This window comes from Rhinoraja longicauda, chromosome 3 (genome assembly GCF_053455715.1).
Source record: "Rhinoraja longicauda isolate Sanriku21f chromosome 3, sRhiLon1.1, whole genome shotgun sequence".
Taxonomy (NCBI): domain Eukaryota; kingdom Metazoa; phylum Chordata; class Chondrichthyes; order Rajiformes; family Arhynchobatidae; genus Rhinoraja; species Rhinoraja longicauda.
This window is the reverse complement of record NC_135955.1, coordinates 40,940,099-40,953,843: the sequence shown is the minus strand read 5'-3', so window position 1 is coordinate 40,953,843 and position 13,745 is coordinate 40,940,099. Positions and strand designations below refer to the sequence as shown.

General features: G+C 38.9%; 1 protein-coding gene across 4 annotated transcripts in view; it reads right to left on the bottom strand.

The window, feature by feature from the left end:
• Positions 1-13,745, bottom strand: part of LOC144591950 (E3 ubiquitin-protein ligase RNF38) — a 129,831-nt gene that overhangs the window by 34,872 nt on the left and 81,214 nt on the right. For all 4 annotated transcript variants that reach the window (XM_078396006.1, XM_078396007.1, XM_078396008.1 and 1 more), the window contains 3 exons: positions 12,858-13,071; positions 9,484-9,648; positions 5,935-6,105 (listed from right to left, as the gene is read on the bottom strand). In XM_078396006.1, coding sequence (XP_078252132.1) covers positions 5,935-6,105; positions 9,484-9,648; positions 12,858-13,071 — 550 coding nt within the window. The remainder of the gene's footprint in view (positions 1-5,934; positions 6,106-9,483; positions 9,649-12,857; positions 13,072-13,745) is intronic.

The window sequence follows — 13,745 nt, the reverse complement described above, 5'->3', positions numbered from 1 at the left end:
TTCAATATGTAGGATTTAAGGAATAAAGTCTTCAAACCACTTTATCACAAAGTGCAATCATGTGGATAACAGTCAAAGGTTAATTTGCACAAACTGAAAATACAAGATTATATGCAGCTTAAAATTACCAACAGATTGGTTTCAATGCAAGATCGTTATGATTCAAGGAATCGAGGGATAAAACTGGTGATTACGGTCACATTTTAAGGACTTTATTCAGCCTCTGCTTGTTTATGTGCGTGTGTGCGTGCGCTTGATACTAAATGGCGTGTGTGTGTGGGGGAAATATATTCAAATCTAAATATCTGTTACACACAGCAAAATGAGAATGATAAATTAGATTTGTAAAACTCTTTTGTAAAAGAGTTTTGAATTCACAAGAATAGCCAATCAGAACCAGTCCCTTACTGCTCAAGACAATTTAGTATTTTGCTTAATTTCGTTAATTTTGCTTGTTGCTTCCTTTATGGACTCTCAATCTTAAATAATGGGTCTTGAAAGAATGGGTCGACTGTGCTTGCTTGTATTCACTGGAATTTAGAAGGATGAGAGGGGATCTTATAGAAACATATAAAATTCTTAAAGGATTGGACAGGCTAGATGCAGGGAAAATGTTCCTGATGTTGGGGGAGTCCAGAACCAGGGGTCACAGTTTAAGAACAAGGGGTTGGCCATTTAGGGCTGAGATGAGGAAAAACTTTTTCACTCAGAGTTGTGAATCTGTGGAATTCTCTGCCACAGAAGGCAGTGGAGGCCAATTCACTGGATGTTTTCAAGGGGGAAGTTAGATTTAGCTCAGGGCTAAAGGAATCAGGGGATATGGGGAAAAAGCAGGAACGGGGTACTGAGTTTAGATGATCAGCCATGATCATGTTGAATGGCCTACTCCTGCACCTATTTTTCTATGTTTCTAATATGCCAGCAACATATATATAATGCTTAATCTGAATGATGGGAGTCATAGTCCACATTCTCATTACAATTTATTACCTTCCCCCCCCACCCACTTTTATTTCCATCTGCCCTGATCATCTACCTCTTCAGCACACATGATTTAGAATGATACTTTTTGGGTCCAAGTCTACCATACTGTTCCCATTCCTGGAGTCTTGGTTGGTTTTAGACTACTCTTACCCTTGACTTACTCATCTTCTCCTAATTAGTGCTTGCCTGTTCATATCCATTCTGCATTCTGTCAGAACTGCCACCTCATTTGCGATGTATCTTCAAATCTTGCCCTGTATTTGTATCCTTCATTTTACATGTAGTATCCACAACATGGACTAACCTTGAATTATAAGACCTTCATTTCATTTCACTACTGACTCCATGGCCACTTTATTATCAAATCCAATCAATGCAACTACCAAGATTCTAAGCCAACTTGAGAGCAAGGAATTCCAATGGTTATAGTATCCCATGAGGTTAACAAGCAGAAGATTATTTAAAAAAAACAATGTTGTGCAACTACTTTCTGGTGTTCTCTCTGCTGCATGCCCATACAAACTTCTACAGATGCACCACAGAAAGCATATTGTCTGCTTGCATCACAGCTTGGCTTGGGAACAGCTCTGCCCAAGACCACAAGAAATTGCAATTGTAGTCCAGACCCTTTCACAGACCAGACTTCCTGCCATTGAATCCATCTACAACACGGTGCCTGGGCAAAGTGGCCGACATCAAAGACTTGCCCCAACACGGTCAGTCATTCTTCTCCTTGCTCCCATCTGACAGTAGGCACAGAAGCTTGACAGCATGCACTGCCAGACTCAGAAACATCCTTTCCCTCTGTTATCAGTCTTCTGAATGGCCCTTCCATGAGCTAGGGTACTCTATGATTCACCTCTATGCCATTGAGGACTTTGCACTCTGTCTATTGAACTGATGCGCTACAATGCTGAGAACAATATTTCGCACTCTGTATCTTCCCTTTGCTCGGTAGATATAAAATGCTGGAGTAACTCAGCGGGTCAGGCAGCATCTCTGGAGAGAACGAATGGGTAACGTTTCGGGTCGAGACCCTTCTTCAGACTGATATCAGGGGAGGGGGCGGGACAAAGATAGAATGTAGTCAGAGACAGTAAGACTAGTGGGAGTCTTCCCGTTGCTCTATCGTACTTGAATTTGAACGGATTGATTCCACATATGGTGTATCTGATTGTTTGGAAAGCATGCAAAACAAAGCTTTCCACTGTACCTTTGTACATGTGACAATAATAGACCTAAAGCCAAAAAATTATCTTTAGTTCATAGTACAGCCTGAACCTTCTTTATTGCCTCTCCGTTTTATATTTTTAGCTCAAAGAATTGCTTTGATCAAGCTTGTTGTGAAGAAAAAGGCTTTCATCTACCAAGAACACTAATTCATCAGATATATTTTGAATAATTTTATGAAAATACCTTTCACTCATAAGAAGGCTATCAGCATCATATCTGGATATGAAAAGTGCCAATTCATCTATTCCAATTGCCTTTGAGGCATTAATTTTTGCTGTGGACTTCTAGAGTAACTCCTGAATCAAGAAACTCTCATTAACTCCCTCTAAAAATCATAGTTCTTCATTACTATCCTGTTCCTAGATACTTACATTATAATCACCAATTCACTGTTTTATCCAGCTTGCTCATTTACTTTGCTGTAATACTCCATGCACACAATGTCCACGAGCTGGAGATTTCTTGGTATTACCCAAGACTAATGGTTTGCTTGTGCTGGCCGAGTGCACCAAGTGGGGCTTTTGCTTCACCTTTACAAATATAATCCTTCAGTCCAGAATCTCATTGTTGCAGTCACACTTGTATCCCATAATATGCAACGCTTTTCAACTCAACCAGCCCTACATGATACCCAGCAACCCATCACATTCAGATTCAGACACTCTCTCTGAATAACTGCACAGCACTATATTGGTCTGCCTCAGCAGAAAGTGGTGGCATTGTTCTGGTACATGTCCTGTCCCATTACAAACTGCATTTATACGCATATCAATAATTGCTTCTTTGGTCAATGTGATGGCCTGAAATGGATCATTTTTGAAAATTGCTCTAACCTAACGAATATCCCATTTACCCCCTTTTTACTGGCCTCCATTGTTTGTATAGCAGATTCCTTCCACAGATTTGCTTCCATACCTCTGAGACAGATGGGGACTACCATATCTATGCCAGCATTAAGCATTTTAAATGAATAGTATACTTCTGCAAAGCGGCTTATTCTTTGGCAACTGTAACATTAAGTCAATGTAGTCAGATATTCCAAGACCAAGATGATATAGTCTTCTAACATCTATGGCAAGGCCTTCCACCCATGTGACATGTAGCTTCCTCATCCTTAAGGGTCAAGTGACTGGCTGTTCTCCTGCTCAATCTGCTTGCAAAGTCCACACGACTCTTTCTTGATCATTTCAGTGTCATTACTGAATTTCAAAACTGCTTCCTTAATTGCTTGTAAATTTGTTATCGTGTTCGGCACAGACATTATGGGCCAAAAGGTGTGTTGCTGTGCTGTGTTGTTCAATGTTCTAACTAGGGAACTTGGAAAGGTAAAAAAAATTGTCTTGAGGACAGTCCATATAACAATCGAGGAGGTGTTTGACAACTAAAGATGCATGAAGGAAGATAAATCTCCCGGGCTTTATCAAATATATCCAAGGACACTTTGAGAAGCATAAACAAAAATTGCAGGAGTCTTGGTTGAGATGAATATGTGGTGGTGAAGAATCCTTTTGTCGTGTTGGCCTTCATCAGTTAGGGTACTGAGTGTAGAATCTTATACAATAATTTCCCTACCACTAATGTAAGGCTGATCATATCCCCATGAATTAACACCTCTAGCAAGAATTTTTCTTAATTACTTTAAATCTCTCTACCTACATACACAAAGATCAAACCTCCTGCCTTGCAGAATATATCCAACCTTTTATGCTTTTATTTCTGTCACGTAACCTCTTAGCCTTATCTGCATGAAGGACACCATAACGTGAAGAAAGGGAACGGGGTGGGTTGTTGGGTGTCAGATCACAAGACCAAACAAGCCAGGCCCACCATTATACCATCATCCCCCCGACTTGTCCATTTTTTTTCCATATCTTAGTCATACATTGAGGTTTTTTTATCTAGACTAATGCAGGTAGGTCAAGTAATAGGGCACAATTTGTGGCAAGACTTTTCTTTTTACTCTTGTACCAAAACCTTGTCATAAAGTCTAACATAGCTCTTGCATTCCTAATTGCGTAGTGTACAAGAACACAAAGGTCTCTCTAAAACCCAAAACACTATTTTGACTAGCTTTCCTCATCTGCCTTTCCATTTATATAATTGAAAACCTCAGATCAGTCAGACTCAAATTTCCGTTCTTCATTGATCACTAGCTTATGACATAGCTGCCCTACTACCATGTGTTTAATAACAGCTTCTAGTATGTGTCCTGCTATTTATAACCGGCTAAGTGATCCATAGCACCATTTTTCTATTCTTCAATAATTAATTTTTGCTACCTTCCATTTCTTAGAGACCATTCCAAAATTCAGAGAATCTTAGAAATATCAAATCTAACACTATCTTAAATCATAATCATCTCTTAAAAGCTTAGAATAAACCAATAAATTCAAGGATATAATATTCTATTATTCTAATTTTTGTTTAATAGGCAATTAGATACTATGGAAAAAAAGGCACAAAAGAAATGCTTGATAATGTAATTTCTTCATGCAAAAAACAAAAATAAATGTATTTCCTCCTCCCAGTTAAAAAGTCACGGCAGATTTTTGTTATGTCAATCCATTCACTTCGGACATGTAAATGAGGTACAAATTAGGCATAAAGAATTGAAGGCAAACCAGTCAGGAAGGGCAATGACACACAGCATGGTTTCTAGGAGGAGGTGACAACAAGCTTTCTGATGTTCACCTCTATTCTGAACCTCATGAAAATAGTATCTGGATTTTGTTCTCAAAAAACCCCCCAAATATTATTACTGAGAACGTGAATTATTTAATATAGACAATATTGGTATTTTATCTATTATTTCATAGGGATAGAGTACCTATCATTGAGTTGTTTTCTTGTTTCACTCATGGTATAAATGGAAACACAGGTACGCAGAATAAATCAAGAGGCGGGGCTGTGACTGAATTGGCACAAATTAAACTTTTAATTACACCCCAAAAGTGATACTTTTATCCTTGAGAAAATTATGCAAAAAATAATGAAAGCAATATAGTTAAGACTTTAGGAAACAAGATTTCAAGGAAATATGAGAAAGGCTGCAAAATTAAAAATAATGCTATATCCAATAATTCTTACAATTGGAATGATATTATTTGAATTGAAAAATGGGGCTGAAAAATGGCAATTTACTTTACAGTTCAATGAATAGCTTGGTCCTTCACCCACAAACAAGGATTTGCATGAACACAGCTGAATGAGTTGTTGTAACTGACATTAACACATTTAGTAAGAATAGGAAAAAAAATCAAGACCAATCAGGACCCTTGACCAATCAGTGTTTATTGCCATATAACATAAGCAGACCACATAACATAAGCAGTATAAATTATGTCAGCTTTGACTAATTGCAGCATAGGCTTGGCTTTGAGTTATGCTTCACCTGTCAACCACAAGGCCACTGGTACATGTGGAACTACAGCTGCGTAAAGGATCAGTAGTTTAAAAAAGAACAAGGAACTCATGCTATCTCCTTGCAACACCATACTTTATTTATTAATTAAATAAATAAGGAAGATGGAGTAACACATGAACACACTCTCTAAATCAGTTCATATATTACCAGGTGTTAACAAATACTCAGAATTTTAACATGCTAGCAAGAACCTTATTCGGTTGCCATTACTCTCTGCTATCTTTCCCAGACACAGAACAAAACAACCAAATAGTTTTATTTTCATAAACATGTTCAAAAGTTCAATTACTTACCGACCGTGACTGTTGTGTTTGGAAAGGAACAAACTGACCCGGAGGTGGCACATGAGGGTGATGGTGGGGTGACAGATGTCGAGGGTGCAATATAAAGGGATCACTTGAGATAAGAGGAGGAAATGCAGCATATGAGACTGGCAGATGTTGTACAGAACACGCTTGGAGCATCTAGAGAGGAAAAAAAACCCATTTAAAATCATTAGCATTATCGAGCCATAAAGACATAAAATGGATATAGGCCACCACATTCACTGACCAGTGGCCACCTATCTGTATTAATCCCAACACTTTCTACGCCTAATTAATTGAAGTGCTCATCTAATGCTAAATGCAGTCAGCAACTCTGCACCCATCACTCTCACAGTGTTTACATTTGTTTACATTTTGTTTCTTGTCGTTTTGCCGCCAGATGGCAGCACTGATGTGATTTCTCATTCTCTCGGTTGGAAATAAAGTGTGCAGTATGTTTAAAAAGTGGTTTTATTTCCCGATTTACGTCATCTCTGAAATTTATGTTGAGGTCGGAGTCGGATTCGGGACTTTTTTACCGACTCCGACTCCAGCAGCATCAAAATTGCTCCGACTCCACGACTCCGACTCTACAGCCCTGATTTCTGGAGTGCCATTTCTTACTCCACTATTCTAATGGTACAAATCATTTCTAGGCATTTAGCTAAACTAACTTGTCGAGCAATGTTTCTCTTGCTCATTTGTGTTCAACTAATTCAAGATTCATCTCTTCCCAGATAGTCTTCCCTTTGGTAAATACTGACTAAATAATGAATACTCAAATTTTCTCACCTTCCTTTTTCTCTATCAGTGCTTACCTAATTAAATGCTGGTAGATCCTGTACCAGAATGCCCTCCAACAGTGCGGCACTGTGGCGCAGCATTAGAATTGCTGCCTTACAATGCCAGAGATCAGGTTTCCATTCTGCCTATGGGAGCTGTCTGTATGGAGTTTGTACGTTCTCTCTGTTACTAAACATAGCACAAAAAGTAAGGAAATTTGTGTTTGGTAGATTATTTCTTTGTTGTAACAATGCTTCTTGGCAATAAATCTTATACCGTTGGAAAGCCTGTTTATTTCCCTTTTAAATGGTGCCACATTTGTAAGGAACATGCATTTGTGGGATGAGCAGCAGAGCTGAGTATGTGGGTTGCGCCCATGAAAAATCTGCCAAATCTTCTCTGCCAATGCCAAACAGCTTATTCTGCCATTGACTCTTGTTCGGTGTTGTTTGGTGGATTGGATGATTGAAGTCTGAAGAAACAAGACATATTGGCAATTTAACAATTTATTCATTTAATAAACAGGAGCCTCAGTAGTGTGTGGAAGAACCATACACAGCCACAACAGCCTGGCACCTCCTCCTCATGCTGGTCACCAGCCTGGTCACACACTGTTGTGGGATGGCATCCCATTCTTCAACCAGCATTTGTCACAAGTCAGCCAACGTGGTTGTGTTGGTCACTCTGGCACAAACAGCACGCCCAAGCTGATCCCACAAGTGTTCAATGGGGTTGAGGTCAGGACTGCTGGTAGGCCATTCCATCCTCTCCACTCCCAAATTCTGGAGGTAGTCTGAGAAACCCTGCTCTGTGGGGGCGAGCATTGTCATCTTGGAGGATAGAGTTCGGTCCCAGGCACCTGATTGTCAGCACCTGGGGGTACCAGAAGCTCAAAACAAGAGTCAATAGCAACAGCAGAATAAGCTGTTTGGCATTGGCAGAGAAGATTTGGCAAATTTTTCATGGGCGCAACCCATATACTCAGCTCTGCTGCTCATCCCACAAATGCATGTTCCTTACAAATGTGGCACCATTTAAAAGGGAAATAAACAGGCTTTCCAACGGTAAAAGATTTATTGCCAAGAAGCATTGTTACAACAAAGAAATAATCTACCAAACACAAATTTCCTTACTTTTTGTGCTATGTTTATGTGGGTTTTCTGCAGGTACTCCGGTTTTCTCCCACACTCCAAAGATGTACATGTTTGTAGGTTAATGATCTTTGGTAAAATTGTAAATTGTCCTTTGTAGGTTAATGATCTTTGGTAAAATTGTAAATTGTCCTTTGTATGTAGGATAGCGCTAGTGCATGGACTCAGTGGGCCAAAGGGCCTGTTTCCGTCCTGTATCACTAAAGTCTAACGTTTATCCACCACTAATGTCAGGCTCACTGGCCTGTAGTTTCCAGGCTTGTCCTTGCTGCCCTTCTTAAATAACGGTACAACATTAGCCATCCTCCAGTCTTCTGAAATTTCACCCGTGCTAAATATTATGCAAATATTTCTGCAAGGGCCTCCACAATTTCTTCCCAAACTTCGCACATGATCCAAGGATGCACTTGGTCAGGCCTTGAGGACCTACACACCTTAATGCACTTTAAAACTCTAATACCTCTTCTTTCATAATTCGTACACGATCTAAGACATCACAACTCCTATGCCTCAATTCCTTAGTTTTTATAAACTTTTCCTCAGTAAAAATGAATGCAAAGTATTAATTTAATATTTCTTCCATCTCCTGTGGTTCTACATAAAGACAGCCATGCTGATCTTTAGGGGAGCGTATTCTTTCTTGAGCCACCCTCTCAATCTTAATATACCTAAAGAATCTCTTGGGTGTTTTCTTTACCTTGCTGACCAGCTTCATTTCATGTCCTTTTTTTGTCCTCCTGACTGCTTTTTAAGTGTAGAAGTACGCCTTTTATATCAAAATATAAATTTGATTGATCCCGACCGCTTAAACATGCTTCCTCGTGATCAAAACCTCAACGTTTCTCGTCAACCAAGAGGTTCTATTTTTTTTATACAGAGCAAAAACTCAAGACCCAAGCTTGACTACAGGTCTTAAAAAGAAAATATATCATAATAAATCTGATTCCAAATCAAATTTCTTAATTTTGCTTCTCAAAATCAGCAAAATCACTATCAGTTGTGTGCCATGCTGTTTAAATGAATGCTGCTTCTTGGAGTCAGGCTTACCAGCATGTGGTAATGGATGCTCAGGTCTACCTTTAACGTTAGTTTGAAAGATGGGGAATAAGGGAAGACTGTTTTTTCACATAGCAGTGCTCAGATGGTGCCAGTAGATAAATAATTAACCTTGTCTAAAATTTTAGAATCCTGTCTTGCCTAATGTGACCCACTATCCCTTCCAATGCCACTTCAAGTTTTAAGCCCCCCCCCCCCCCTTCCTACTGCTTGGGAGCTGGTTTTGTTATTCAGCATTAACATGATGTTACTGAGATAGTTTCATGATTTCAACCATGACTGCCCATTACTGTTAAAATTTGAAGATTTGTATGAAGTATATTTTGGCCCACGAACTTTGTAATATAAACAAATTGAATCTTGAGTAGATAAGAAGTTCAAAGTAATCGTAACAACAGTTTTCTGTGAAACTTTGTAGGCAAAATGTTTTGAGCTTATTACTGATTCATAAAGTACATTCTGTAAATGGCTCTAGGGAAATCCGCACATTCTACTTAACTTGTTCTATTTCTTTATTATTAGTGAGAATGATAATGTTAATACTAACCGGAGGAGGAACACTGCACACAGGATAATGTTGCCCACTAAATACGACCGAACACCCTGGAACTTGTGTGTTACACGCTGGGATGTGCTGTCCTGTGCAAAGTGGGATAACATGTGGTGCTACAGTTGTAACAGTATACGAGACAGGAACGGTGCCCTGATGAATCTGCACATTAAAAAAATATTCAATATCAAAACAGTTAATATGCAAAGATTGGGGAAAAAAATTAATCGTACAATACTTTTGGCTGAAACTTGGACATTTTTTCCTGTGTTCTGTGACTTCTATATGGGCCTTGTGATATGGACTGTTATAAAATGTAGTATTTGATTTGCACTTGTGTAGATTCAGTACACAATCTTGATTAATATTATTTTGCATGAGTCAGTTCGTATAGAGGCGTGATAAAGCTTGCTAAAATATTTACATCACATTCTATTTGGTCCAACAAAAAATGATTAAACTGGTAGTACTCGTATCTGTCCCAGTTCTACAGCTGAAGTTGATGACAAAACAAACACATGATCTATGCAGCAAAAAGTTAAATTCGAGTCTATTAGGACCACCTTAAACCAATGTGCAATGGACATTGAGTTCATTCGTTCCATGGGGTCACATCCGCTTGGGTACAGTTTTTCAAAAGCATTTGTTTTATTCTTATTCAGAAGAGCTAATTATTTTGCACTCATGTCTAAACCCAGGATACTAAAGTGAAAGTGCCTTCCTGACCATCACCCAGTTGGCTCATTATCTATCTTTACATAAAGTTGCATTAATCTTTGAAAATTCAATTCAATTTTTTATTTTCATTAATTTCACTACTTAATTGGTCCCACTGTATAATAAAATAATTGGTTTTATGGCAATTAGGGAAGTAGATTTAGAAAATTAATCAGGCGAGGGTGGATTTAGCATAACTCAGACAATAATGGCATTTTTCATCATCAATCTCCACAATTAGGATTTATCAACACCTGGCTGGAAGGGGATGAAGTGAGGTAAAAGAGGGGAAACCAGAGTTTGCATCCACTGGAATTGTGAAGAATAAAAAGGGGCTTAATTGAAACATAAAAGACCCCGAAGGATCTTGACAGAGTGGACGTGGAGAGGATGCTTCTTATTAAGGGAGAATCTAGAACTCTGGATTTATGTTTATTTAAAAATAATAGGGCATCTATTTAAGACAGAGTGAGGCGAATCTCAAACGGCTGAGAGTCTTGCAACTCTTTCAGAAAAGCGCACTTTAAATATTTTTTAAGGCAGAGGTGGATAAAGTGTTTAAGTTTAGGCTTATTATTGTCATGAGTACCGCGGTACAGTGAAAAGGTTTGTTTTGCATGCTATCAGATCTGATATGCTATGCATATATACAACCAAGTCAAGTTCAAGTACAACAAAGAGAGCCAAGGGAAAGATACAGAGTGTAGAATAGAGTTCTCAGCATTGTAGCACATCAGATCCATAGACAATTCTTGATAAACAAGAGAGTGAAAAGTTACTGGCAATTGAGGGACATGTGGAATTGGGGTTACAATCAAATATGCCAAGATCTTATTAAATAATGGAGCAAGCCTGTTCCACTTAATTCTTATGTTTGTAAATTACCTACAATGACTGCAGAGCAGAACTTCTCCTCTATGCAAGTTCAACTTTCGATCTCAATGGATCTCATCTAGTCTCCTTTCTACAATTGCTATTTGCAATTAACTGTATGCAAGAAAGTAGTGCTCGTCAAATACCCGATTCAAAATCTATAAAGAGCCTGTGCTCAAAGCAGATGGAAAAATAATAGAAAATGTTGAGTTACCACATTTGCATGAATGGCCCTCATAAGTGATCTGCATAGTCAGCCTTTCCCTCTCCATATAAACGTCAGTCTCAGTTTATATGTTACTCAAATTGCTCTTAGAATGAGATGCATAGCATCCATTTGCGCTGACTTTTTGCCAAAACCACTTACAAATTCATGCCATCTGTTCCATATAATCTACAGCGTAACTAAGATTCTACAGGTAACAGTGTCATTGTTCAGCTCTTCTGATCTCCAAAGACATTGAATTTTAGAGATTTCACAACAAATGCAGCCAATTCCAGATCTGTGAAGCTATGACATTCAGAAAAAAATAGATTTCTAGTAATGTATCAACAGGCTAAAATTTCTCACAGAAGTTCAGGATCTTTTGAAAACTGACAGCTTGAGTCATTGACCTCTTTTTGTCCGAGTCTTTCAATTAATACAAGAACTTGTAAATACAAGGAACTGCAGATGCTGGTTTACAACAAAAAAAAAGACGCAAAGTGCTGGAGTAACTCAACAAGTCAGGCAGCATCTCTGGAGAACATGCATAGGTGACACTTTGGGTCAGGACTCTTCTACAGACTAATTGAGATGGGGTAGGAAGAAAGCTAGAAGGGAGGAGGGGCAGGACAAAGCCTGGCAAGTGATAGGTGGATACAGGTGGGGGAGGGAGGTTGATGGGCAGATGGTAGGACAAAGGCCAGAGATGAAAAGACAAACGTGTGAGAAAAAGATTGAACAGTTGCACACTGTGAAGCTAGAGGAAGGAATGCATGTGGATGAGAAGGGGGAGCGGAGAAATAGGTGAAAGAGGAAGGGGTGCCAACACTAAAATCCAGTACAAATCCACTAAAATTCTACTACAAACCTACTGATTCCCATAGCTATATTGACTACACTTCTTCCCACCCTGTTTCCTGTCTTAAAACTCTATCCCCTACTCCCAATTCCTCCGTCTACGCCGCATCTGCGCCCAGGATGAGGTGTTTCATACTGGGGCATCAGATGGGGGCTGGAGGGGGAGGGAGGGAGGGAGAGGGGAGGGGTGAAGGGGATGGGGGTGAGGGGGAGGGAGGGAGAGGTGAAGGAGATAGAGGGTAGGGAGGGAGAGAGTGTGGAGGGAGGGGGAGGGGTGAAGGTGATGGGGAGGGGGGTTGGGGAGGGGTGAAGGGGAGGTGGGGATGCTGCACCAATGCAGGAGCGGTTTTCCCTCCAAAAATAATGCCTAATCAGCTTAGATCCTCCAGCATTTTGTGTTTTTCCCTCAAGATTCCAGCATCTGAAGTTTCTTGGCGTCATGCAAGGAAGTTGCTGTACAAATGATAAGGCAATTTTGACATGGTAAAGTTGACCAATTGATGACTTTCCAATCTATGCAACTGAATTCCCAACAGAAACAAGCACTTTAAAAAAATTAATGTTCTATTTACATTCTATTTGACTGTTTATGAATAATGAAGACAAGGGATCTATTTATAGCACACCTAATTCACTGAAGTTTGTAGAAAATGAAATCTTATCATCTATAACCAAGGAAAAAGACAGGCAAAGGGTGCATTTAAACCAATTCACTGACCTGCTCATGGATATCAACCACCACAGCATTCTGCTGTGGAGGATGTGCGGCAGGGTGGAGCATGCGTGGAGATACATTTGGAGGATGAAATGCTCTGGGTTCCTCCACAGTTGGCTGTTGTCCATAAGGATGATGGTGGTAGTTTTCATCTTGGCTCAGAGAACTATTTCTAGTTAGTCTTTCACGTCTCCCTCGCTGCCGTCTAACAGGAGGACTATGCAAAGTGGAAATGCAAAAAAAAATTACAGTGTGGTGAATGAAATTGACCAATATCTGTCTTAACAGCTCAATTTCTTGGCCCAATTAAAACTAAATTGGAAATTTCAACTTGGGATTTGGATGTTGCATGATGCATTTTCTGAAATCTGTTAAATACTTAATAATTTGATAATGGAATTTTATAAATACTTTAAAAACTCCACAACCAAACTAAATGAGTAGTACCTTATGCAGAATACACATTGCTAAAATTTGCAGAATATAGAATGCTGCAAAAATCAATACATGATCACTACATACTTTGTTGTTTGAGATTAGTCTGCTAAATTTAGCAAATCTAGGTATGAGCAAGGAAAGTGTTCATCTTTTAAAATAAACTGAATAATTCTCTGCCATGATTAATAAAAATAACAATGTTTGTACCCTGTGCACTTTAATTTATTATTTTTAATTGTGTTTCTAAAAGCTATTATATATTTTTAGCCAAAGCAACACTTGCCCTTTTCATTAAAAACCACATGATGAAACTCAAGAATGTTACCTAAAAATACTCAATGTATTAAAATTAACTAACATTTTGAAGACATTTGTTTTTTTTATCTGCACCAGGAACAGGCAAAATAACGGAATGTGGTGAAATACAGCAGTCAGTTTTGCAATACCTCAAAT